Below are 27,069 nucleotides of genomic sequence, written 5' to 3' on the forward strand. Positions count from 1 at the left end.
TATAGAAAATACCAAAGTAAATACAGACGTATGGAAGTTGAATAATTATGACACGAAAATAAAAATAAAATCACGCTGAATTTTGGGAATCAACATTGAATTGTTATTCAAATATAAATGACTGGTTCCTTTAACAATGATAAATATATTGCGTGGTAAGCTTAAAAATGGGAAAAAGGAAACATGTGAAATGATTTAACGTCCAGGAAAAACAGGGAATACAACAATATATTTCTTATCATATTTTAAATAATCATGACGTCAGTTGCCATTGATAATGTTGAGGTTTATACTTATACAAATGAACATATTTGCGCTATTAATAAAAAACACTTAGAAGAACACGTAGTGCTTGAGAAGACTCGTTTTTTACCCGCTTTCTGTTGACAAAAAAACACCACAAACGCACGCGCAGTCGCGCACACGCCCCCGACTACGTCACATCCTTGACTCAGAATAACCACCTTTTTAAGGAGGACCACTGGCTGGTAACACAGGGGCTTCCCGCCTGGGGTCGTGTAAAAATAAAGTCAAAAGTGAAAGCATCTAGAATCTCATACGAACTTACGACGTGAGTGTTTTCCCTTAACACGACTGAAGAAGTCACACAAGACTGCACTAAAAAGTAAGTGAGTATTATTTTTCTTAGTGGTTGATATGAAGTTTAAAATAAGTTGATCATAACTGTGGAGAAACCAGTAGAGAAAATATGATGGTTAACAACTTGCATGCATCAATTGTTCTGATGGATTTGTTATGACTGACTTACGAAACAAGATCAATTTCAACAGTTTACAGTGAAAATATAGGATACAAAAACGGTGAAAAAAACGAATTTAGTCTTTAAACAAATTTCCAAATCGAAACACAAATGCTATGACATGCACCTAAGATTCAGGTTAAGGTTAATATTAAGATGTGCATTTCCTGTTTTGATATAGAATTTACATTTAGATCAATGGTTAAAAGGACAACTTTTTCCACCAGGCTGTCAGGAGACTCAACTCCCTCCCTGTCCTACCATCACTCTCACCTCTGCTTGCACTACCTGTACCTTTGTTTTTTGTTTATATTCTGTTTATTAGTAGATTATCTGTTTTTGTTGATTATTTCTTTCTTTTTGTTGGTTATTTATTATTTAATGTCTAAATTAATGTCTGTTTAAGTCTTTAATTGCCAAGTCTTTAATTGTTTTAAGTGTTTAATGTATTTTGTTAAGTCCTTTCAACCGTATTCATGTTTTTCATGTGTTGCATCGTGGGTCAGAGAGGACCACAATTTCATCTATGCTGTATGACTTAATACATGCATATTTGACAATTAAAAGAACTTGAACTTGGTTAAGATGTTATTACACTGTGGTAAATATTTGTTAAATCATGAAACCTTTACTAAATAGTGCTGCTAAACTCATGTAATATGAGGCGCCCCGTCTTACATATGATGATTGGTTTCATTTAAAACAAAAGTGTTTTGGTTAAAAATATGATTTTGATCTTTTGAATATGATGATTCTAGGGAGACCTGAAGTGACCCAGAGTTTGAGTGCATACAGAAAATCAACGTCATGGACAATCCTTCCCCCAGCGAAAGGTGAAATTAAAGCAGAATATTTCTAGTCAAAACATAACAGCTACTTTAATACTGAAGTAACTTGTTTGTTTGTCTTAGCTTCTCCTTATCCAGCTTTATAGCTTCTCTGCTGAAGCCCAGCCAGACACCAGAAGAAGGTGGTGTGTACATCATGTATCATGGCACCAGCATCGACAGTGCCAGGTCCATTATTGACAATGGCTTCAGCCAGTCAACCGAGGGCATGCTGGGAATAGGTGTGTACGTGAGCCGAGACCCACAAAAGGCTTCGCGGTACCCACTTAAATCGGATCCTTCCGAGCGTGTGGTTCTGAAGCTGAGTGTTAAAGTTGGTCGTGTCAAGCGCATCGATGTCGACAACCACCCAATGCAGTTCACTTGGCATGATCACGGCTACGACACCGCCTGGGTGCCCCCCAACTGTGGCATGAAATGTGTTCGCTCTGGCCTGCAGGAGGACTGTGTGTTTGACCCCAAGAGAATCAGGATCACTGACGTAGAGAGAGCACCACCGAGCGTTCTCCAGGAGCTGCAACAACGTGTGTAAGAAGAAAATACAATTTGTACTCCATTATACATTTTTTTTTAAATTGTAGTGTGTCACCATGTTTACTGCTCCCCTCAAATGATTTAAACACTTATTAATCAAACTTAAAAGCTACTTTCATACTGATGTAATATTTTTTCTCTGTCTCAGGATGGCCTCTCAGGTGCATTCCAGACAGACACCAGAAAAAAAGGGCGTGTACACCATGTATCATGGCACCAGTGTAAGCAATGCCATGTCCATTATTGCCAATGGCTTCAAGCAGTCGACCAACGGCATGCTGGGAAGAGGTGTGTACCTGAGCCGAGAACCAGAAGACGCTTCACAGTACCCAATTTCCTTGGTTCCTTCCGAGCGTGTGGTTCTGAAGCTGAGTGTCAAAGTTGGTCGTGTCAAACGCATCGATGTCGACGACCACCCAATGCAGTTCACTTGGAATGAGCACGGCTACAACACCGCCTGGGTGCCCCCCAACTGTGGCATGACCTGTGTGCCCTCTGGTCAGGAGGTTGACTGTGTGTTTAACCCCAAGAGAATCAAAGTCATGGCTGTAGTGAAAGCACCACAGTCGTCTCTTCCAGATCTGCAAACGATCTGTCCCGCCCGTGGGGTCGACATAGAATAAATGTTATGAAGAGTATAATGTACAAGGTTGTATTTGTTTGTTTTTTTAAATAGTTAGAGCTGTCCGATTTTTTTTCAGAGCGTGTTGAGTGAATTACATGAAATCCTTGGATATTAAGGAGAACAATGTTCCCCGGAATATATTTCAAAAGTTACAACTTGCCGCCTTTTCTATTGCTTATTACTGTCTTATCTTACTTCAGTGTTTTACTCTCTACCGACACCACAAACAACTGCTACGTTGTGTTCACAACACTGGCAATAAAAGTTTCTGTTTGTTCTTACTGAAGTTCAAAATACAATGGCAGTGATTAAAAGTATAATTACATGACAACATTTGAAAACAATACCAATACAAGTTGTCCACTGAATAGTTAGCGTTTTACCATCAAAACAAACCTCACAGTTGTTGGCAGACCCTGTGACATGAGTAGGTTATGATTGAATAATACAATAATGATGGACTAGTTGTTGCTAATAAAGCATTTTAACCTTGTCATCCACGCTATTTATCTTCCATTGACCAGGTGAAATGATTAGGTATTTATGTGCGTGAAGGTGAAAGCGATTTAACTCATTTTCTACACAACTATTGCTAAAACTTCGAATGAGCCCAGAATGTTTGTCCAAAAGTTTAGCCTGAACTGTGATCTAATGGGAAGAAATATACAAATCAACTTATATTTAGCCTCATGTCTCACTGCAGGATGTCTTCCATATTATTGTCAACTTATAACTTGAATCTTTTATTTTGCAGAAGGTCAAAAATATATACTCCAGAGTTGTATTACTTGTTATTTGGAATCACACACAGCATTAACATTGCTATGCATGTGTCTTAGTATAGAAAATACCAAAGTAAATACAGACGTATGGAAGTTGAATAATTATGACACGAAAAAAAAAAAAAAAAAAAATCACGCTGAATTTTGGGAATCAACATTGAATTGTTATTCAAATATAAATGACTGGTTCCTTTAACAATGATAAATATATTGCGTGGTAAGCTTAAAAATGGGGAAAAGGAAACATGTGAAATGATTTGACGTCCAGGAAAAACAGGGAATACAACAATATATTTATTATCATATTTTAAATAATGACGTCAGTTGCCATTGATACTGTTGAGGTTTATACTTATACAAATGAACATATTTGCGCTATTAATAAAAAACACTTAGTAGCACACGTAGTGCTTGAGAAGACTCGTTTTTTACCCGCTTTCTGTTGACAAAAAAACACCACAAACGCACGCGCAGTCGCGCACACGCCCCCGACTACGTCACATCCTTGACTCAGAATAACCACCTTTTTAAGGAGGACCACTGGCTGGTAACACAGGGGCTTCCCGCCTGGGGTCGTGTAAAAATAAAGTCAAAAGTGAAAGCATCTAGAATCTCATACGAACTTACGACGTGAGTGTTTTCCCTTAACACGACTGAAGAAGTCACACAAGACTGCACTAAAAAGTAAGTGAGTGTTATATTTCTTAGTGGTTGATATGAAGTTTAAAATAAGTTGATCAGAACTGTGGAGAAACCAGTAGAGAAAATATGAAGGTTAACAACTTGCATGCATCAATTGTTCTGATGGATTTGTTATGACTGACTTACGAAACAAGATCAATTTCAACAGTTTACAGTGAAAATATAGGATACAAAAACGGTGAAAAAAACGAATTTAGTCTTTAAACAAATTTCCAAATCGAAACACAAATGTTATGACATGCACCTAAGATTCAGGTTAAGGTTAATATTAAGATGTGCATTTCCTGTTTTGATATTGATTTTACATTTAGATCAATGGTTAAAAGGACAACTTTTTCCACCAGGCTGTCAGGAGACTCAACTCCCTCCCTGTCCTACCATCACTCTCACCTCTGCTTGCACTACCTGTACCTTTGTTTTTGTTTATATTCTGTTTATTAGTCGATTATTTGTTTTTGTTAATTATTTCTTTCTTTTTCTTGGTTATTTATTATTTAATATCTTCATTAATGTCTTGTTAGAGTCTTTAATTGTTTTAAATGTTTAACGTCTGTTAAGTCCTTTCAACCGTATTCATGTTTTTCTTGGTTAAGATGTTCTTACACTGTGGTGAATATTTGTTAAATCATGAAACCTTTACTACAAGGTACTGCTAAACTCATGTAATATGAGGCGCCCTGTCTTACATATGATGATTGGTTTCATTTAAAAGAAAATGGTTTTGTTTAAAAATATGTTTTTGATCTTTTGAATATAATAATTCTAGGGAGACCTGAAGTGACCCAGAGTTTGAGTGCATACAGAAAATCAACCTCATGGAAAATCCTTCCCCCAGCGAAAGGTGAAATTAATGCAGTATATTTCTAGTCAAAACCTAACAGCTACTTTCATACTGAAGTAACTTGTTCGTCTGTTTTAGTTCCTCCTGGTTCGGCTTCAGGATGGCTTCTCAACTGCAATCCAGCCAGCCACTAGAAGAAGGTGGTGTGTACATCATGTATCATGGCACCAGCATCGACAGCGCCAGGTCCATTATTAACAATGGCTTCAGGCAGTCAACCAAGGGCATGCTGGGAAGAGGTGTGTACGTGAGCCGAGACCTACAAAAGGCTTCGCGGTACCCACTTAAATTAAATCCTTCCGAGCGTGTGGTTCTGAAGCTGAGTGTTAAAGTTGGTCGTGTCAAACGCATCGATGTCGACAACCACCCAATGCAGTTCACTTGGCATGAGCACGGCTACGACACCGCCTGGGTGCCCCCCAACTGTGGCATGACCTGTGTGCCCTCTGGCCTGGAGGAGGACTGTGTGTTTGACCCCAAGAGAATCACAGTCATTGGTCAAGAGAGAGTACCACAGGAGCTACCTGTTCAAGGACAAAATAATATTGTATGGTATCAGATGCTGTCAGCCATTTTAGTTCTAATAGGTCAGCTGGTCTTTTCTAGATCACCTTGATACATGACTGTCTGTTTGAATAAAACCTTTTTTTTAAATGCACTCACCACCACCACCCAGCCAGTGTCAGGCTCCCCTCACCTTTCAAAGGTGAGCTCTCTGTGACATCCAATGATTCCTCAGCCACGAATGCCCGTGAAGAAGAAGGACTTCATGCACAGCGATCAGCCCGGATCTGAGAGACGTTGCACCAGTTCCGGCTCTAGGTCAGTTTCGAGGGGTAGCACCGACTGCATCTTCTTATGATTTCATTCTGAGGGTAATGATGGCGGGACTAGATAAACTTCTGCTTCTCACGCTTTTCCATTTCGGGACATGCATGTAATATGTGAACTACGATGAAGTGTTGATGATTTAAACTGACTTGCCTGAAATAAACTATTTTCATTCATTCATTCAAAAGTTACAACTTGCCGCCTTTTCTATTGCTTATTTCCGTCTTATCTTACTTCAGTGTTTTACTCTCTACTGACACCACAAACAACTGCTACGTTGTGTTCACAACACTGGCAATAAAAGTTTATGTTTGTTCTTACTGAAGTTCAATATACAATGGCAGTGATTAAAAGTATAATTACATGTCAACATTTGAATACAATACCAATATAAGTTGTCCACTGAATAGTTAGCGTTTTACCATCAAAACAAACCTCACAGTTGTTGGCAGACCCTGTGACATGAGTAGGTTATGATTGAATAATACAATAATGATGGACTAGTTGTTGCTAATAAAGCATTTTAACCTTGTCATCCACGCTATTTATCTTCCATTGACCAGGTGAAATGATTAGGTATTTATGTGCGTGAAGGTGAAAGCGATTTAACTCATTTACTACACAACTATTGCTAAAACTTCGAATGAGCCCAGAAGGTTTGTCCAAAAGTTTAGCCTGAACTGTGATCTAATGGGAAGAAATATACAAATCAACATCTATCTATCTATCTATCTATCTATCTATCTATCTATCTATCTATCTATCTATCTATCTATCTATCTATCTATCTATCTATCTATCTATCTATCTATCTATCTCTCTCTCTCTCTCTCTCTCTCTCTCTCTCTCTCTCTCTCTCTCTCTCTCTCTCTCTCTCTCTCTCTCTCTCTCTCTCTCTCTCTCTCTCTCTCTCTCTCTCTCTCTCTCTCTCTCTCTCTCTCTCTCTCTCTCTCTCTCTCTCTCTCTCTATCTATCTATCTATCTCATCTACTTGTTATTTGGAATCACACACAGCGTTGACATTGCTATGCATGTGTCTTAGTATAGAAAATACCAAAGTAAATACAGACGTATGGAAGTTGAATAATTATGACACGAAAATAAAAAAAAATACTTATTGCGTGGTAAGCTTAAAAATGGGAAAAAGGAAACATGGGAAATGATTTGACGTCCAGGAAAAACAGGGAATACAACAATATATTTATTATCATATTTTAAATAATCATGACGTCAGTTGCCATTGATAATGTTGAGGTTTATACTTATACAAATAAACATATTTGCGCTTTTAATAAATAAAAAAAGCACTTAGTAGCACACGTAGTACTTGAGAAGACTCGTTTTTTACCCGCTTTCTGTTGACAAAAAAACACCACAAACGCATGCGCAGTCGCGCACACGCCCCCAACTACGTCACATCCTTGACTCAGAATAACCCCTGAGTTATCTATCATAACCTCAGGTTCTACGAGTTGGTGCGAAGCCCAAAAAATGGCTTCGCTATTGGTTAGAGGGCTTCGCACCAACTCGTAGAACCTGAGGTTATGATAGATAACTCAGGGGTTCTACGTCATTGGTGCTCCGCCCTCTAACGGCTTCGCTATTGGTTTACCCAGAGGCACCGCCTCGTCTCTGAGAAAGCTTAATGAACTCGCCACCCAGCAGGGGGCAGTCCACTTCCTATAAAGGCGGGAAGCACCCGCCGCACTTCCTCCAACTGAAAACTCAGCGAGAAGGGCGGCCGCTGGGTGACGAGGTTAGAGGGCTTCGCACCAACTCGTAGAACCTGAGGTTATGATAGATAACTCAGGGGTTCTACGTCATTGGTGCTCCGCCCTCTAACGGCTTTGCTATTGGTTTAACCCAAAGGCGAAGCCTGACGGGATAAATGTACCCCCAGCTGGACGCCGCTCCTGAAGCAGCATCGCTAGGGCCCCGCCGGCCCAGGATCCAAGTCCACTGGAGCCGTGGGCCTTGAGGGGGGCACAGCAGCGCTCAAAACCGTATGAGCTACTGATCCCCCCGTCACGTCGAGGAGATAGGCCTTAGCAAAGGTAGACGTGGACGCCCAAGAGGCAGCTGAGCAGATATCCTCTGCTGCCACACCCCGCAAAAGAGCCACTGAGGCTGCCACACCACGGGTGGAATGTGCCCTCAGACCGCTAGGAGCGGATCCACCCGCTGCTTGGTAGGCCCGGATAATGGCCGATCTCACCCAATGAGAGAACCTCTGGGAGGAGATCGCCTCTCCCCGTCGGCATCGACCGTGGCAGACAAAAAGGGCAGACAAAAAGGGCATCAGAGCGCCTAAACACGGCCACCCGCCGCAAGTAACAGGCCAACGCCCTCACTGGACACAACAGGTGGAGACGTTCCTGACCCGGGTCCGAGTGGGGCGGCGGATGAAAGGCCCGCAGCGTGAAGGTCGTCGCCCGGAACAAGGAACTCAGAATCTTTGGGCGGAACGCTGGGTTAGGACGCAAAGACACCGAAGACTCCTCGACGCCAAAGGAAGACACTCAGGGCTAATGGAGAGGGCTAACTCGCTCTCTTCGTGGTTGTTAGTGCCAGAAGGAGCGATACCTTGAAAGACAAGATATCCAGTGTGACTTGGTCAAGAGGCTCGAAGGTCGGTCCTGTGAGAGAGTCCAGTACCAAGTCCTGGAGATCCCACTGAGGGCTGGAAGGCCTTGCAGGAGGTCGAAGCCTGCAGGCACCCCGCAAGAAACGTGCCACCAGAGGGTGGGCGCGAGCCGAAGCACCCTCAAACCCGACATGCCTCGTCGCTATGGCTGATGCGAACACTCTCAGTGTCGCCACAGTCCGTCCGTTATCCAGCAAATGTTGCAGGAAAGACAGGAAAGCGGAGACCAAACAGGAGCTGGGGTCTGAGGACCTGTCTGAACACCAGCGGGAGAAAATCCCCCACTTTGAGGCATAAAGCCTGCGTGTTGACGGGGCCCGGGCGTTCTCCAGCGTGTGGAGAATGCCCGGGTCCAAAGTCCCGCTCAGCTCGTCCCGTGCAGGAGCCACACCTTGAGAGGCCGGCCCAGCACCGGGGGCGCTGACAGAGTCCCCCCTGCCTGACACAGGGCAGCGGGGGCCCAAGGGATGGCCCACGGGGCCCCGACCCCCATGCGCATCAGCTGGGAACCAGAGCGCCCCCGGGGAGTCTGGTGCTACTAGTGTTAACCTCAGCCCCCCCCCGCCTCGCCCTCCGAACCAAGGGGAGAAGGAGCTGCGGAGGAGGGAAGGCGAACAGTAGACTGACCGGCCACATTGAATGGGCTAACGCGTCCACGCCTAGTGAGGGGCAATCCGATGCCCTGAGGGAGAACCAGAGAGGACATTTGAAGTTCTCCTTGCTGGCGAAGAGGTCTGCAACCGGGTGACCGAACCGAGACCAGATCTCGCTCGCCCCTGCCTCGGACAGACCCCATTCGTCCTGGACGGCCCCCCTCGACAGTCTGTCCGCTACTGTGTTCAGCTCGCCGGGTACATGCTGAGCTCTGAGCGAAAGCAGGTGACGGTCTGCCCACAGCCAAATCTTCTTTGCCACACTCAGAAGGGCTGAGGATCTGACTCCACCTTGGTGATTTACGTACGCCACGGCGGTGGAGCTGTCAGATAGCACTAGGACGTTGGACCGTGACAGTCGGGGAGAGAGGTGAAGCAGGACATTGTAAATCGCCTTCAGCTCTAGCCAGTTTATGTGTCTGAGCACCGGTCTTCTCCAGACCCCACTGGCATAGGCCTTACCCGAGGTGCCTCCCCAACCTGTCAGAGAAGCGTCTGTGAACACCTGAGTATAATGAAGGACGCAACCCAATGGAACTCTCCGTCTGAGGTTGGCTAGAGAGTTCCAAAACTGGATGTCCTGCAAAACCCGAGCGGGAAGGCGCACTTTTTTCCTACCTCGTTCCCGCTTGAGGTCTAGCTTGAGATGACCAAACCATCTCTGAAGCTCCCTCATATGCAGCAAGCCCAGCCGAACTACCGTGTGAGCTGCTGCCATGAGCCCCAGGAGGGACATAACAGTGCCTGCTGTTGTCACGTGACACCGAGCTTCCAGCAACTGTGTGGTCAGTCGGAGAATGGGCGCCTCCCGGACGTGCGTATCCCTCCTCCGAGTTCAACAGTACCCCCAGGTAAACTAACTGTTGAACTGGAGTCAGAGCGCTCTTGCTGAGGTTCACCGTGAACCCCAGGGTGGCAATATGGCTCAACACCTTCTGTGTGTGAGCGTAACTTTCTGCCTCTGACCTGGCAAGGATCAACCAGTCGTCCAGATAGGTCAAGATCCTTACCCCACTCACTCTCAATGGCGCCACTGCCGCTTCCACACACTTGGTGAAGGTCCTGGGTGCCAGAGAGTAGCCAAACGGAAGTCGAGTGTATTGAAACACACGATTCTCGAGGGCGAAACGCAAGTACTTTCGATGTAGCTATAAACTTGTTCAAATAGCTGAGGTCCAGAATGGGCCTCCAACCCCCGGTCTTCTTCGGCACGAGGAAGTACCGGGAGTAAAACCCTGTCATCAGGAGCAGGGCAGGAACCAGTTCTACGACCTCCTTCTGCAGCAGAGTAGACACCTCGTTTCTCAAACAGGATAATTTCTCCTGCTCCGCCACACGAGTCCAGAGAATCCCTGAAAAACGCGAGGGTTGACGGGCAAATTGTAGCGCATAGCCCCGCCTGATTACTCCCCCCAGCCAAGTGGAATGAAGTAAAACCAGGCGACTCCAAGCCGAATAACGTTCTGTCAGAACCGCAGCCCTGGCGAACTTTGGGTTGTCCTCCGGCCCGCCCCCGCGAACGTCCAAGAGCGGGCCGTAGACGAAAGGGCATCACACAAGCCGTGTCTCTATCTCTTGAATCAACAGAGCATGTACTCGAGTTGGATTCACTAGAACCCCCACTCTCATACATAAAATCCGGTTCTGTGGGAGAAGCGCGCAAGTGCGCGTGAGAAACCTCAGATGCGCGTCGTGCGTGTTCCCTTTCCCCCCCGCAAGTCTTCCCAACTCCCTGAGCACTTCTTAGTGTCACCGGAGCTGACAAAACCCGCGATGTGGAGGAATGTGCTGGAGAATTAAACCGGAGCTGATGTGAGTTCAGATAGGTTGCGCGCGCGTCGGCACCGCATCACTCACCAGGTCCCGTACATTCTCAAGCTCCGCTGGCGGTCCTGACCTGCTCATCACTCGTGAGATCCGACCGCCACGCACCTCTCCAGTTGATGGACCAGAAGGGGCGGAAGTTCCTCGCCCTCGCCTGGTCTCAGGACGGCGAGAAAACATGCGCGTTAAAGCACCATGTTGCGTCAGTTCCATGGCGTTTCCTCTTTTCCGCCGCCAAACGTGACGTCCTCCACGGTGCCAGTGCTTGTTGACAGTGCTGTGGGGGAAGGAACAACCTCCGGTCAACATAGACATGTCCGGACTAGTTCCACTCACCTCAGCTGTCAAGCTCTGTCGGGCACGAGCGCTGGTCGACTCGGAAGTAAACACAGCTGACTCAGCAGATCTCGCGGACCTCTGCGCTTCTGTAAACAAAACACATGTGGTTGGAATCTGCCCCTCATTCGTGTGGACAGACTCCGTTATTACAGTCTCGGCATGACCCGGACGAAGGGGTTTAAAACCTCCTTCGAACTGTGTTCTGAGAGGAAACTCACGCCGTTGTTAGATTTGAAATTATTCTACACTATACGTATACGCCATAAGTTAAATTAATGCTAAAAAGATGATCAAAATATAGAGTATAAAATACTAGCCTCATCTAAGAGCTTAAACGTTTAAATACACATTCACAACCAACATTTCACTTTCATACTGATATACACTGTCTCAAGGGTAGCTTGAAACAGACTAGAGATTATTCAGCGATTTAATGAAGGACTGTCTGTCTGCTCTGTTCACACCTGTGGACGTGAAACAAAAGGGCAACACGGAACACACCCAAAAGAAGGGGGCTGGAAGACAAAGGAATCCGCCCACACAACAGGGAAGCAAGGATGTTGCTCTCCAGGTGACTCGAGACAGGAACTAACATCAAAGAACCACTGCCCCGGAACAGACGCCCCCTGGACAGGAAACTTTCCCTTAAATATAGAGAAGACCCATAACCCAGGACCGTCTTTCCCGGAGCTATCGACCTGTACAGCTGCCGGCAAAGAGCGAGTCCGATCGATCGTAAAAGTTTGTATGTTTGTTTGTTATGAAGCGGTGAATAAACGACCGTACACTCTGAATTGATCCTTTTTTCTCCATAAAGCAAAGTATTAAGACCCGGAATGACGTCGTGTTGGAGCGACGGAAACGGACTCCGGATTTATCCGTTTTAAACTATGAACGGCGGAGCATGTTAGCTTAGCATTAGTGGCGAAAGTTTCTAATGACGCCTGTGAATACGTCACACTCACAGGCGGAAACACATGCGCACTACTAACATCTCTCAGAACGAACCACAGAAACGTCATACGTTCTCTTGTTTTATTCCCGACACATGCCCTTGAATAAATCAAAGAACCACTCGGCCGACGACTCCGCTGCGGCTGCTGGCTCCCGGCTCACGCTGCGGAGCCTCGGGGTAAACCAATAGCGTAGCCGTTAGAGGGCGGAGCACCAATGACGTAGAACCCCTGAGTTATCTATCATAACCTCAGGTTCTAAGAGTTGGTGCTCCGCCCTCTAACCAATAGCGAAGCCGTTAGAGGGCGGAGCACCAATGACGTAGAACCACCTTATTAAGGAGGACCACTGGCTGGTAACACAGGGGCTTCCCGCCACTGCCATCACGTGAGCCCGCAGTCAGCGAACGACCGTCACGTCAGCCCGCACTGAATAAATCTTGCGCGTCTTTTGCTAAGCTTATGGTAAAGAAGCTGAACGCTACCAGATAGTTTGATACAACTTGAAAATTGTTTTTGTCAAGCAATAAATTATCTGTAATAATGTTTTATGTTGTATTTATTCAACCTGATGCAATTCTGTTCTATTTTCTTTGGACTAAATGATTATATAATTTATTTATATTAATTATGTTTCCATTTATTTATTTTAACCAACAATACAAATTAACTAATCTATCTTAAACTTCTATGGGGTAAATTCAAAATTATATCATTATAATCTGTCAATTACTACACATTAATTTTAAATATCATAGAATAAAACTCTTAAAAGTTTAGTGAAAAATTCCGTTGGATTTTGATTCATGATGACCTTGACTACTATCATGTTAAATTTGGAGAGATTTTACTGTAGAAATTTGAAATAAATTATCCTTAAATATAGTCATTATATGTTAATGCCGAAATTTTCAAAATTGAAATGAAATAAAATCCTTAAAAGCTTAGTGAAAAATTTCACTGAATTATGATTCATGATGACCTTGACTACTATCATGTTAAATTTGGAGAGATTTTACTGTAGAAATTTGAAATAAATGATCCTTAAATATAGTCATTATATGTTAATGCAGACATTTTCAAAATTGAATTTAAAAAAAATCCTTAAAAGTTTAGTGAAAAATTCCACTGGATTATGATTCATGATGACCTTGACTACAATCATGGTAAATTTGGAGATATTTTACTGCCTTCCTTAAATATATTCATTAATGACTATAATTTCTACAGTAAAATCTCTCCAAATTTAATATGATAGTAGTCAAGGTCATTATGAATCATAATCCAGTGGAATTTTTCACTAAGCTTTTAAGGATTTTTTTTTTTTACTTAATTTTGAAAATGTCGGCATTAACATATAATGACTATATTTAAGGATCATTTATTTCAAATTTCTACAGTAAAATCTCTCCAAATTTACCAGGATAGTAGTCAAGGTCATCATGAATCATAATCCAGTGGAATTTTTCACTAAACTTTTAAGAGTTTCATTCTATGATATTTAAAATAAATGTGTAGTAATTGACAGATTATAATGATATAATTTTGAATTTACCCCATAGAAGTTCAAGATAGATTTCCGCTATAGCGCTATTAACACAATTTAAATTAGTTAATTCGTATTGTTGGTTAAAATAAATAAATGGAAACATAATTAATATAAATAAATTATATAATCATTTAGTCCAAAGAAAATAGAACAGAATTCCATCAGGTTGAATAAATACAACATAAGACATTATTACAGTTAATTTATTGCGTGACAAAAACAATTTTCAAGTTGTCTCAAACGATCTGGTAGCGTTCAGCTTCTTTACCGTAAGCTTAGCAATAGACGCGCAAGATTTATTCAGCGCGGGCTGACGTGACGGTGGTTCGCTGACTGCCTGCTCACGTGATGGCAGTCTTCCCGCCTGGGGTCGTGTCAAAATGAAACTAAAAGTGAAAGCATCTAGAATCTCATACGAACTTACGACGTGCGTGTTTTCCCTTAACACGACTGAAGAAGTCACACAAGAGGTGAGCTCTCTGTGACATCCAATGATTCCTCAGCCACGAATGCCCGTGAAGAAGAAGGACTTCATGCACAGCGATCAGCCCGGATCTGAGAGACGTTGCACCAGTTCCGGCTCTAGGTCAGTTTCGAGGGGTAGCACCGATTATGATTTCATTCTGAGGGTAATGGTGGCGGGACTAGATAAACTTCTGCTTCTCACGCTTTTCCATTTCGGGACATGCATGTAATATGTGAACTACGATGAAGTGCTGATGATTTAAACTGTCATGCCTGAAATAAACAATTTTCATTCATTCATTCATTCAGACAGAGAAATATCGTTGCATGTTCAATTTTAACTAAATAATTTAATTTACAGCTTTAATTGTTATTAAGAGTTTTAGTTACTAGTTAAATGTTATGAATGGTCATTAAAAAGACAGGCTTGCTATCATTGGTTATAAGATGAAGGGGGCGCTTTTTGGGGCTTTTGCTGATTTTAAAACATTTGATACATTCATCGAACAATATCATGAAACATAATTAATAATTCATTAACCAGATGACGAATTTAGTCGGAGGGGGTTTTATTGATCCACCTTTATTGTTCGAAGGGTTGTTTGGACGTATTTTGATAGTTTCACTATTTTCTTCTTAAAAAATAAAATAAAAAAGTGGCCAGTACGGGGATCGAACCCGCGACCTTGGCGTTATTAGCACCACGCTCTAACCAACTGAGCTAACCGGCCTTGTCACTAAAGTCATGACGTCATCACAACTGCCGATTTTATTCACGTCTGCCCCCTTTAGAAAAGAGGAACATTCACAAAACATGTGTCTGGAACGAGTGTTGAACTTTTTGGCAGCACCAACCAACTGTACTAACCGCTCATACCAGTATGACGTCACGTTCCTCCAAAACGAAAGTTTGGGATTTATCTCCAACTCTTCCGGATATTTCACGCTTTTAAAGGTACTTTTTTTTTAAATAAACACGACTGAAGAAGTCACGATAGACTGCAGTTAGTGAGCAAACATTATATTTCTCAGTTGTTAACGTTTAAAATGAACAAAGCTGTGGCGTAAATAACAACGGAATGTATGAATTGTTCTGATCTAAAACTGTACATTTGTCTACGTTTTAATCTTCTTACTGGTTTTCAAAAATTAATAAAACACCGTTTACAGTGAGAACATGTGACACGAATATGGCTGCTGTGGAATGAAAAACGATTTAGTCTTGAAACAAATAAACAAAATGAAAGAAATTCGCAAAATCTACAACTACTTGAACAAACTTTGAAAGTAATTAAAAAACCAAGTAAACGTGTGTGTGTATATATATATCCAGAAATACATGTACAAACCATGAATGTAACGTACAAACTTTGAAGTATCTGAAGTTCTTTTTTTTTTTCACAAAAAAATTTGTTTCAGGATTGATTCATTGGTTACGGAGTTTGTACATTTATTTTAATGTTTGGTCAGATTGTTTCACGAGTTTGCAACTATTTCAATTGTTTGTCACTTGTGTTTTGCTCTTCCCAGCCACAGTGTACCAGGTGTGACCCACAAGAGAATTTCAAATAAAACCAAAAAACAAAGAGTAAGGAGTGTCAATAATTAAAGGAATGTACAAAAACAACCCGAACAAATGTTTTGTTCTCATGCTCTGCTTTACAGAACCAACATGTCGGTCCACTTCTCTGGATGGGAAACAACAAATGAAGGAGCGCCCCCTGCTGGTGGCGAGCTGGAGTCCTCGCAGACTCCTACCGACAGAGGACTTTACACCATGTATCACGGAACCAGCGTGTCCAGTGCGCGCCTCATCATCTCCGATGGTTTCCAACAGTCTCAAAAGGGCATGCTGGGAAAGGGGGTGTACGTGAGTCGTGACAGGAAGAAGGCCAACGGTTACCCTAAAAACAGCGGCCATACGGAGCGGGTGGTGCTGCAGGTGCAGGTGCGAGTGGGCCGGGTCAAGTGCATCGACAGGGACCATCATCCACTGCAGTACACTTGGCACGACCATGGCTACGACACGGCGTGGGTGCCGCCCAGGTGCGGCTTTTCTGCGGTGCGCAGTGGCCTGGAGGAGGACTGCGTGTTCGACCCGGACAGGGTGAGGGTGGTGGCGGTGGTGAAGGCTCCGGACGACACCGTCACGACGGAGCTGCAGGAGCTCCTGGGACGGGCGTCCGGAGGTCCAGGAGTCGGTCCTCCCGACGACTGTTCCCTTTGTCGGAGAGGAACCCGGCAGGGATCTGAACACGTTGTCCAGCGGTGCTGGAGCTGTGGTCGGGACATTTGTATCTTCATGCACAAACACGTCTGTCAAGCTCAGGGTCGACAGCTTCCCATCATGCACCTCACTTCCGTGGGCTATTCTGGTGTTTAGAATGTGAGCTCCATTGACTTATGCTGTGTTTCTACTTGAAAACTATGACAATGACTTCTCTTGGTGGAGATTCAAACTCTGTCGCTGTGGAGCTCACTTGGTTGCTTTGATTGGTTGATCAGGATAAACCTGCTGCGTTCAAGTTTGATGAAGGGAACGCATCAGTGTCTGGTGGAGGAAGTTGACTTCATCTCGGACCTGCTATAGAAATACATTTTTTACTTATTGTCATATTGTGCTTTTGAGAAAATAAATATTTGTGAGGCAGTGATAAGTATTTGTTGACTATATTTGTATTAATTAAATACATCCGTCCATCAAAATGTAGTGCCACAATGCAGAACTATTACCTTAAAAGTACCTAACGTGTGTGATTAAATACAAATATAAACATTCCGGTTGTTAACAAGCCTCCATCCATCCATCTGTCCAACTAAATGTAAACAACACGAGCCAGTTAGAAAAAGAAATCACCATATATCTGGTGAATAAAGAAATTAAAAGTGATTTGAGTGTCCGTCCTCGATATCCTGCTTCTTCAATACGACCTCTGCCCTCAGCCCACCTTCACCTGTTGCAGCCGCTCGAGAGACCACCAGGGTCATCATAGACGGTCTGGTTTCTACCATCTCCTGCAGAGGGTCGTCCACCTTCAACATACGCCATTATGGTGGAATACATTGACTTAAGAGAAGACAAAATAGGATCCTGGAAATAATGACAACGCTATAAAAAGAAACGCCCTTTAAATATATGCGCTCAGACTGGATTCTTTAAAGGGAGGAGGATCAAACTACAAGAGTTCTTCGCAAACGAAAGCAATTCGTTAAACAACGCTCCAGAGAACGACAGGTAAGGAACCTTTTATTCATATTTAACACCTACTTCAGGGACTTTTCTGAGAAGTACTGTATCTTCTCGTCTTAGATTTATGGCTAAGATTTGGATGTTATATTTATAATTTAAGGTTTAGATTTTGATAGGTATATATATTTAACATATACACACTTAGATATAGATCTAAGATGAAAACATTTAGATGTACATTTCATATTTAGATATAGATTTAGGGTTAAGATTTGGATTAATGGTTTTGGTTTCACATTTTAAACATTTTAAACATCTTAAGACGTTTCTATTTGTTCAGGCTTTTCCTTGAATTTCTCGAACTCCTGTGTTGTTCTCGGTGTTGTCTTGATCTTTGAAGTATGTACTGTTTTGAGTATTGTTTTGATTGTTAAAGCGCTTTGTGACCCTGGTCTCGAAAAGCGCTATATAAATAAATATTACTTACTTACTTACTTACTTACATTTAATTGCAATGTAAGAAATATTTTCAAAAATCATGTCAACGTTGCTAAATCGTACTGTTTTATACTTTACCTGGTGCCACCCTCCTGACATAACAACTTCTACAGGTGTTTGGTTTTTTAAATATTTATGCAAATAGGGATTTTAGGGGGACATGATTTTTAGGACATACAGAAAAGGCAACATTGACTGGAGAGGTTAGAATTCTACACCAAATAAAATTGGGGAAAAAAAAGAAGCAGTATATTCGAATAAGTGCTTTGAAATCTAAACATAACAGCTACTTACACCATGTATCATGGCACTAGCATCGACTGTGCCAGGTCCATTATTGACAATGGCTTCAGGCAGTCAACCAAGGGCATGCTGGGAAGAGGTGTGTACGTGAGCCGAGACCCACTAAAGGCTTAGCGGTACCCACTTAATTTAAATCCTTCCGAGCGTGTGGTTCTGAAGCTGTGTGTTAAAGTTGGTCGTGTCAAATGCATCGATGTCGACAACCACCCAATGCAGTTAATTTGGCATGATCACGGCTACGACATGGCCTGGGTGCCCCCCAACTGTGGCATGACCTGTGTGCCCTTTGGCCTGGGGGAGGACTGTGTGTTTGACCCCAAGAGAATCACAGTCATTGGTCGAGAGAGCACCTCTGGACAGTCTCGAGGAGCTGCATCAACGTGTTGAAGAAGGAAATTAAATATTTACTACATTATTTACCGTTGTCACTAAAATAATAAATCAAAATGAAATAAATTAAATCTTGACTCGTACAGAAAATCGTTTTTTGCTGGCTGCGTCCAGCAACAAATGAACAAACTGTTTGTATTCAAGTGTGTCATGCTCTGAGCTTTCAAATAAAAAGGCAGCAAGAAGCGAAGAACATCAGTGATTTGGGAAGTCGTCAGAAGTGCCTCAACTCCTTCCTGGTGGTGAATCTGGATTCTGACCGTTAGTTATTCTAACACTTGCCTCTGTTCTCATTCCGATTGTCCAGGAGAAAATCCCTGACAAGAATAACAAGGGGTTGATAAAGTTTCAAATAAGTTTATCATTTGGCATTGAGACACCCGTAGAACAAATGCAAATTCAAATTTAGTCTTGAAACAAATTGACAAACACTGAAACTAGAAATGTAAAACTAATTAAAGAACCATGAAATAAATGTACAGTATATTTACCGAAATACATGTACAAACAGATATTTGTATAACAGATCAAGTCAACAAACGAGTGTTTGAACCCGCAACCTTCTAGTAGCACCAACCAACTGCCAGAAGTCAGAATAATCTCCAACTTCGCTGAATAGTTCACTCATTTAAGGTCAATAAACAAGACTGAAAAAAAGTCACACTAGAATTACAAGCAGGTGAATATTATATTTCTCAGGGGTTGATACAGTTTAAAATATAAAATAAGTTGTTAGATTAAAAAGTATTATACACTATACGTATACGCCATACTTAAATTAATGCTAAAAGATAATGAAAATATGAAGTATAAATTACTAGCTTCATCTAAGAGCTTAAACATTTAAACTTTATCATTAAAGGCGCCGACGAGGACGGCTGCCTCTCCAGTAGCTCCGCAGCAATATCTATAACTTTCGGTTTTTATTAATTTTTTTTTACTATAATTTTTTAAATGGATACTTTTGAACATGGAGAGAATCGTCTCGTTTACTCAAGAGAGGATCTACTGTCGCTGAAGTCAATGGCACGGGCTGGAGATCGCCACGAGATCCCGATCGAACTTCAGCGCCGCTACCGAGGCTGTAGAGCAGGGAAGAGGCTAAAGGCTAAGCTAACGGACAATCGGAGACGTCACAGACCATCGATCCCGATGGGGAACGTCAATTCACTGACAAATAAGATCGATGAGCTGTCTGCCCTCAACAACCAGCGGATCTACAGAGAGAGCAGCTTGTTGATCTTCACGGAGACGTGGCTCACGCAGCTGACTCCGGACGCACATGTGGACCTGCCAGGTTTCAGCACCGTCAGAGCGGACACAGACACACATGCCTGTGGGAAGCGCAGAGGAGGAGGTCTGATCATGTACGTGAATAAACGCTGGTGTAGCCCGGGACACGTTACTATGAAGAAAGTCTTGTGTTGTCAAGATTTAGAACTGTTCGGCCATAATATCTACCGCGTTAGTTCAGTCACGTGATCGCGCTGTGTGTTTACATTCCTCCGAGCACTGCGGCTGCATCTGCCTGTGAGAAGATCCACACAATGACAGCTCGACCTCAGAATCAACATCCTGACGTGTTTATCATCATCTCTGGAGACTTTCTTCATGCCAACCTGGACTCTACTCTGCCTACTTTCCATCAGGCACAGTGGATTGTCCCACCAAGAATAACAGGACAATTGACCTTCTTTATTCCAACTTGAAGGACGCGTACAGAGCCAAACCTCTCCCTCCACTTGGAAGGTCCGATCATAACCTGGTCCACCTTCAGTCACAGTACATTCCTCTGGTGCAGAGACAGACTGTGACCACTAAGACAATCAGAAAGTGGACACCAGCTGTGGAGGACGCCATTAGAGACCGCTTTGAAACAACAGACTGGGATGTGCTGCTGAGTTCTCATGGTGAGGACATCGAGGGACAGACACTTTGTCTAACGGACTATTTAAATTTCTGCTTGGACGTTGTCGCCCCTACTAAGACTGTCCGCTGTAACCCTAATAATAAACCGTGGGTAACAAAGGAGGTCAAGGATGTCCTAAATAGGAAGAAAGTGGCTTTCAGGAGCAGGGACAGGGACGCCATGAGATCAGCTCAGCAGGAGGTGAAGCGATGCTTGAGGGAGGCAAAGGACACCTACAGGAGGAGGTTGGAGGAGAAGCTGAGCCGAGAAGAAATAAGAGAGGTCTGGGATGGTGTTAAAACCATCACTGGACACAAGACCAAGGCCTCTCTGACTGCAGTGGACACGGTGGAGGAGGCAATGGACTAAACAACTTTTTCAACAGGTTTGAGCAGGTCACCTCACCCTCACTGCTGCCCGCCTCAGGACCTGCCCCACCTTCTTGTGCCCCCCCCCCCCAGCTCCACACAACCACTTCCCAGCTTCACCTCACTCCAGGTACAGGATGTACTTTGCAGGATTCGTCCAGGGAAGGCTGCTGGTCCTGATAAGGTGTCTGCTCCACTGCTAAAGACCTGCGCTGCTGAACTAGCTGAGCCACTCCAGCATGTCTTCAACCTCAGTCTACGGCTGGGGAAAGTACCAACTCTGTGGAAGACTTCCTGTATTCCTATATTTACAGGTGGTCCAGTCCCAAAAAAGATCCGACCGAGCGTGCTGAACGATTACAGACCGGTGGCACTGACTTCGCAACTGATGAAGACACTGGAGCGGCTGGTCCTCAAACATCTTAGGCCACAAGTCCAGCATGCGCAAGACCCCCTGCAGTTGGTGTGGAAGATGCCATCCTTCACTTCCTGCATCGGACCTACTCCCACCTGGATAAAGGAAGCGGTTCAGTGAGGATCCTGTTCCTGGACTTTTCTAGTGCCTTCAACACTATCCAGCCCACTCTGCTGCAGGACAAATTGACACAGCTGCATGTGGACCCTGGTCTGGTCTCCTGGATTACGGATTATCTTCCTGATCGACCACAGTATGTCAGGCTGAAGGACATCACGTCTGACACTGTGGTGTGCAGTACAGGAGCACCTCAGGGGACAGTACTGGCCCCTCTCCTCTTCACCATCTACACCTCAGACTTCTGCTACAACTCAGAGCTGAGTCTCGTCCAGAAGTATGCTGACGACACTGCCATTGTTGGATGCATCAGGGACAAAAGCGAAGACGAGTATAGGAGTCTGATACGTGACTTTGTGGACTGGAGTGAGAGGAACCACTTGCAGCTAAACACCTCAAAGAGCAAGCAGCTGGTCTTGGACTTCGGGAGGTCCAGGACAAAGCCATGTCCAGTGTCCATCAGAGGCGACGAGGTGGAGATAGTTGACAACTATAAGTACCTCGGCGTGTGGCTGGACAGTAAACTGGACTGGTCCTGCAACACAGACCATGTATATAAGAAAGTTCAGAGTAGACTGTACTTTCTGAGGAGGCTTCGATCATTTAACATCTGCAAGAAGCTCCTCTGCATGTTCTACCAGTCTGTGGTGGCCAGTGTCCTGTTCTATGCTGTGGTGTGTTGGGGTGGAAATGTGTCCAAGAGGAGTATCAACAGGTTGGACAGGTTGATCAGGAGGGCTGGCTCTGTGGTTGGATTGAAGTTGGACTCACTGGTGACAGTTGCTGAGAGGAGATCATTGTAAAAAATACTGTCCATCATGGATAATGACAGTCATCCTCTGAACACTGTCATCAGTGAGCAGAAAAGCAGAATGAGTGCACGAATGCTCCTACCCAGGTGCAGAACAAATAGACTCAAGGATTCATTCATTCCTCGGGCTATTAAATTGTACAATTCTGAGTTCGGGGGCAGGAGTGCAGTGAAAGTATCTGGATGTTCTGTTCTATGTTAGTCTTTGTATCCTTTGTCTTTGTTGTTTTTCTTTGATCTATGTTCTTTGTCTTTATCTTTAGACTTAGATTGTGTAATTGTGTTCTTTCTCTTTATTTCTCTTGTTCTTATTTTATTTTGATTTAGTTTTTATAAAAAATTGCTGTATGTATTGGCTACTGGAAAAAAACAATTTCCCGAAGGAGACCTCCTGAGGGATCAATAAAGTTTTACCTTACCTTATAGATTCGTTCCTTTCTCAGTTCAGCTGAACTCACTCAGCCGCGATCGTGCCGATGGGAAGATTCTATGACGATGATTATCATGATATGATTCTATGATTCTATGACTCGCTGAATCCTCGGCGTCAGCGAACGACGCAGCCAGCTACTCGTGGGTGCGGGGGGAGGGACTGAGGAGGGAGAGAGGGACTTCGCTACAGAACATTTAGTTTTTAAGGATTCCTTATTTTAATATTTGTTTTTACTTAAACGAGGCCTTTTTAATTTATTGTTGATTGCATTTAAGTGTATATTACATTTTAGTATTATTATTATTGTTGTTTCTTTTTAGTGCAATAAAACATTTAACAACCAAGACATTTAGTCACACTTTATTTGTTTATTGGACAGGCTGGAAACACACACACAGTGTTTTTAAAAATAATAGAATTTCTACTACAGCTGCAATGTTTGTTTGTGAACGTCTACACAGAAGAGACTGTCACATTAGGCTGCTACTGAACGAGGATTCTCATCAGGTGATTCGTGCGACAGGGATTCGTTCAGTGACGAGGATTCTCATCCGGGGATTCGAGAAAGATTCGTTCAGTGAATGAACGAGGATTCTCATCCGGGGATTCGAGAAAGATTTGTTCAGTGAAGAGGATTCTCTTCCGGTGATTCGCGTGACAGGGATCCGTTCAGTGAACGAGGATTCATGTTCGGCTGTGAACACACCCCAAGATCTTTTCTATTTGCTAATTCCTCACGAATGTCACTGGTCCTTGTCCGTGAACGCACCGGGCTTCTTTTTTTTTTTTGCATTGTCCCTCAAGTGCAGTGAATGTGAACCTCGGGTCTGAATCATTAAACCTAGTAAAGGATTGTTTGGCTGCGTTCTGGAAGTAGAAGAAATTGCAGTCAGGGCTCCATAAGCACCGAGTTAGTGATTTGGTGAATGAACGAACTGAACGAATCTTTTGAACTAATCCTTTTAGTGAACTGATTCTAGTGATTCAGTACACTCAAAAGAACTGTCGATCCCATCACTATAACAGAGCATGCACGCACATGCTAGACACGCCCCCAACCACGCAACATCCACCTGCATAATGAGTAACGCTGGTTGGTAACACTACCCCCACTCTGGATGATAATTAAACCCTTAATATCACTCCAGGACATAATACATATTATAGACAGGACATGTGACATCACACTTGCAAACATTCACACAATACTCATTCCGACCCCTAGGGTCCGTCAGTGGGCTATTCTAAGTGGGAGAAAACCTATTATGAGAATGATCGACATCTAGTGTACAAACCAAAATGACTAAACCCTTGCCATTCACATGTAAATGCAACAAAGTGTCCATAACAAATATGTGCATTACTACGGAAATAGGTAACAGTTGCTCAATTTCACTTTTTAACATTCCCGTCAATATAAGACACAAGGTATTTAGCTTTGGGTATCAATATAGTCGTATCAAAAACGTGTACATGCCCTGAAATCCTCAATTACCACACAAAAGGTAATTTAGTAAACCTTTAAGCTCTTTTTTTCCTTTTTAACAATATCAGAAAGGAAAATTCTTCTTACTCTTATCATCATATAACTGTGATAAAGATAACATATCAATACACATTTTAACAGACAACGATTGTAAACAATGTAACAGTGTTTTTTTTTCCTTTCGACCTGAGTAGGGCAGCGATCCGCCTACACCCATCTCAGGTGATCATCACCCCGCCTTCAGTGACTCAGCCAGTCACCAAACATGTCTGGAGCTCTGCGCACCCTTTGTGGTCGCCGAGGAAGGGGTGTAGCACGCACCAGTGGGCAGCTGGCTAGTCTCTCTCCCTGATGTTCGTCGTTGGCCTCCCCTTATAATATAACATCAACCCTCATGTTGTACCAATAATATCTGGTTTTAAGGCGTGCTAGTGTTCTCTCTGCTCCAAAGTGGCCACCCACAGGTCCTTCATGCATCTGCTCCACCACTGGTTTGCGGCAAGCATGGGGCAGCAAGATCTGTGAATATTGAACCTTCCCTTCGGTGCAATAAAACTTGCTCAAAAGTACTCCATCCCTCTTATACAGCCTTTTCCATTGCGCCCAGTAGGCTTTTGTAGCGGGGTTGCAGGATGCTATGTTAGCCCAAGGCAGCCCAACGCTTCCATCTTCTATCCACTCCAACACTGGTGCTATATCTGGATCCGACCTCTGAGCCGTGTTGAGGTGCTCGCAGGTCCAACCTCCGAACAATTCACTTTGAGCTGTCTCACTAACTTTGTGAATGGTTGGGTGATTGTCAACCCCCCTGCAGCTGCTGACTCCACTGTGCCCTACCCCCACTATCACTGGCCCCAGTTCTGCAACCCTACTGCCAACCCAGCCTTCAGGCTCCATTACCCCCACTGGCGGTTGCTCTGTGGTACCTGCAATAGCAACCGACTTCTCTATGTCACTAGTTAGGTTGCACTGTACCTCTTTATGCCGATACTGGACAGTGTTGATGGTAGGGTCTGGTATTGTACATGGACATGAGCTCCGACACGGTTTCCTTGAAAGTGCATCTGCATTTCGGTGTTTTTTCCCCGGCCGGTGGACCACACAGAAGTTGTATTCAGCGAGCTTTTCCAACCAATGAGCAAGCTGACTTTCCGGCTCCCTTAACCTGGTCAACCATCTCAGGCTGCTGTGGTCGGTGCGGATGGTAAAGGGTCGGCCCAGCAGGTACTGTCTGAAATGGGAAGTGAACCCGACCACTGCTAAAAGTTCTCGTCTCGTTGTGCAGTAATTCTGCTCTGTAGTCGTCAACCTTCTGCTTCCATATGCCAAGACTCTCTCCTCACCACCCTGCACTTGGGACAGGACAGCTCCTTTCCCCCAGTCACTGGCATCAGTGTCAACGAACAGTTCACCTTCATCGAGCGGATAGCCCAGAATAGGAGCCGAAGTCAGTCGCTGCTTGAGTTCTTCAAATGCCTCCTGACATTCTTCTGTCCATCTGTAGTGAACATACTTTTTGGTGAGTTCGTGGAGCGGCTGGGCTATTGTTGCAAAGTCTGCCACAAAACGCCGATAGTAGGAGGCCAGACCAACAAACTGCTGGACTTCATGGACATTCCTTGGTACAGGCCTGTCCTTCACTTGTTTGATCTTCTGGGGGTCAGTAGCTACTCCCTTAGCAGAGAACACATGACCTAAGTAGACAACTTTCTCCCGAAACAAACAACACTTGGAAGGTTTAAGCTTTAAGTTTGCTTCACGCAACCTAGCAAACACCTGGCCTAACCGCTCCAGCATTTGAGCGCTGTCCCGTCCCAAAACAATTATGTCATCGAGGTAGACAAGGCAGGTCTCCCATTGTAGTCCAACTAAGACACGGTCCAAATGTCTCTGAAACGTGGCGGGCGCATTGCTGGTCCGATGATATTTGTTTGTCCCTGGCCATTCTGCGTGGTGGTTGTTTTACAGGTGGTCCAGGAATTGTCAAAATGTTGTGATGGACAATGCTAGTACGGCCAAGATCAGTGGGGCTGGAAGAGAACACCTCACTGTAAGACTTTAGGACCCCCGCCACGGTCCCTCTCTTCAAAGTTACAGGTGTGGCATTTGCGTTGAAAACGCGAATGGGGACGCTGGTGGACTGCTGCGGCTTCACGACGACCCGGGCCTTCTCAATGAAACCCTGGTTGGGACTTAACATCATGTCTCTACCAATAGCATGGCCCAAACGGGAAGCACCGGGGACAACGTACTCCCATCCTGGTTCCAACACAGTCGTGCGTGCCACCCTGACAAGATGAGACTTGGTTTGTTGACTAAAACCATAGCGGGGAACTGTCTCAAAGAAGAGGTTTATCACCTGGCGGCAATAGTCGAGGAGAGCCTGTGGTTGCTGCAAGAAAGGGTGATCCAGTATGACTTTAGTACTTTGAACTGTATCGACCATGATAAAGTTCACCTGGGTAACCGTGCTTCCTGTCTGCACAGGGATGATAACTTCTCCCATGACGGGTAGTCCAGCAGGTCCGATACCCTGTAAAACTTGTGCCACCGATGGCTGGAGTGGGGGCCTAATGTCTAAGGGAATGGAGAGTTAAAATGATGAAGAGGCAACACGTTTCTACGTGCTCCAGAGTCCAGCAGTGCCTGGATTTCTTGTCCATGTATCCATATTCGAACACACATCTCGCCATCTTCACTCTTTGTCACAAAGACTACTGTGGTTGGATCAAGTGCGGAGTTGAGGCCATCATTAGTGGGATGCCATGGTTGTTGGCGAGGGGAGGGGCAGTTCTTCTG

The 27,069-nt window shown here is 44.0% G+C and overlaps 2 protein-coding genes and 1 non-coding gene across 6 annotated transcripts; 2 read left to right on the top strand and 1 right to left on the bottom strand.

Moving 5' to 3' along the window:
- The first annotated feature begins 504 nt into the window (after nt 1–504).
- Nucleotides 505–3,048, top strand: LOC148088136 (uncharacterized). Of its 2 annotated transcripts, none has more exons than XM_087794684.1 (4): nt 505–629; nt 1,519–1,593; nt 1,672–2,136; nt 2,291–3,048. In XM_087794684.1, exons 2-4 carry the CDS (start codon nt 1,568–1,570, stop codon nt 2,763–2,765), a joined length of 966 nt encoding a protein of 321 aa, XP_087650810.1. In that variant the 5' UTR covers nt 505–629; nt 1,519–1,567; the 3' UTR covers nt 2,766–3,048. The 2 variants fall into 2 exon arrangements, with proteins under 2 accessions (XP_087650810.1, XP_087650809.1); XM_087794683.1 differs by having other exon boundaries at nt 505–625.
- An 11,252-nt stretch (nt 3,049–14,300) lies between these two features.
- On the top strand, nt 14,301–17,219 carry LOC148088137 (uncharacterized). 3 transcript variants are annotated; one of them, XM_087794693.1, is made up of 3 exons: nt 14,301–15,305; nt 15,881–15,938; nt 16,016–17,219. In XM_087794693.1, exon 3 carries the CDS (start codon nt 16,023–16,025, stop codon nt 16,731–16,733), a length of 711 nt encoding a protein of 236 aa, XP_087650819.1. In that variant the 5' UTR covers nt 14,301–15,305; nt 15,881–15,938; nt 16,016–16,022; the 3' UTR covers nt 16,734–17,219. The 3 variants fall into 3 exon arrangements, with proteins under 3 accessions (XP_087650819.1, XP_087650820.1, XP_087650818.1); XM_087794694.1 differs by having other exon boundaries at nt 14,301–14,471; XM_087794692.1 differs by lacking the exon at nt 15,881–15,938 and having other exon boundaries at nt 14,301–14,471.
- trnai-aau (transfer RNA isoleucine (anticodon AAU)) lies at nt 15,008–15,081 on the bottom strand. Its single transcript has one exon. It is a non-coding gene; the product is annotated as a tRNA-Ile (tRNA).
- Nucleotides 17,220–27,069: the final 9,850 nt, after the last annotated feature.

This window comes from Callionymus lyra, chromosome 1, assembly GCF_982586985.1.
Source record: "Callionymus lyra chromosome 1, fCalLyr1.hap1.1, whole genome shotgun sequence".
Taxonomy (NCBI): Eukaryota; Metazoa; Chordata; class Actinopteri; order Syngnathiformes; family Callionymidae; genus Callionymus; species Callionymus lyra.

Coding starts and splice junctions, on each gene's coding strand:
- LOC148088136 (XM_087794684.1), top strand. CDS start 1,568: ATGGACAATCCTTCCCCCAGCGAAAG. Junction 1,594..1,671: donor AATCCTTCCCCCAGCGAAAG/GTGAAATTAAAG, acceptor TGTTTGTCTTAG/CTTCTCCTTATCCAGCTTTA. Junction 2,137..2,290: donor CAGGAGCTGCAACAACGTGT/GTAAGAAGAAAA, acceptor TCTCTGTCTCAG/GATGGCCTCTCAGGTGCATT.
- LOC148088137 (XM_087794692.1), top strand. CDS start 14,377: ATGATTCCTCAGCCACGAATGCCCGTGAAGAAGAAGGACTTCATGCAC. Junction 14,472..16,015: donor TGCACCAGTTCCGGCTCTAG/GTCAGTTTCGAG, acceptor TCTGCTTTACAG/AACCAACATGTCGGTCCACT.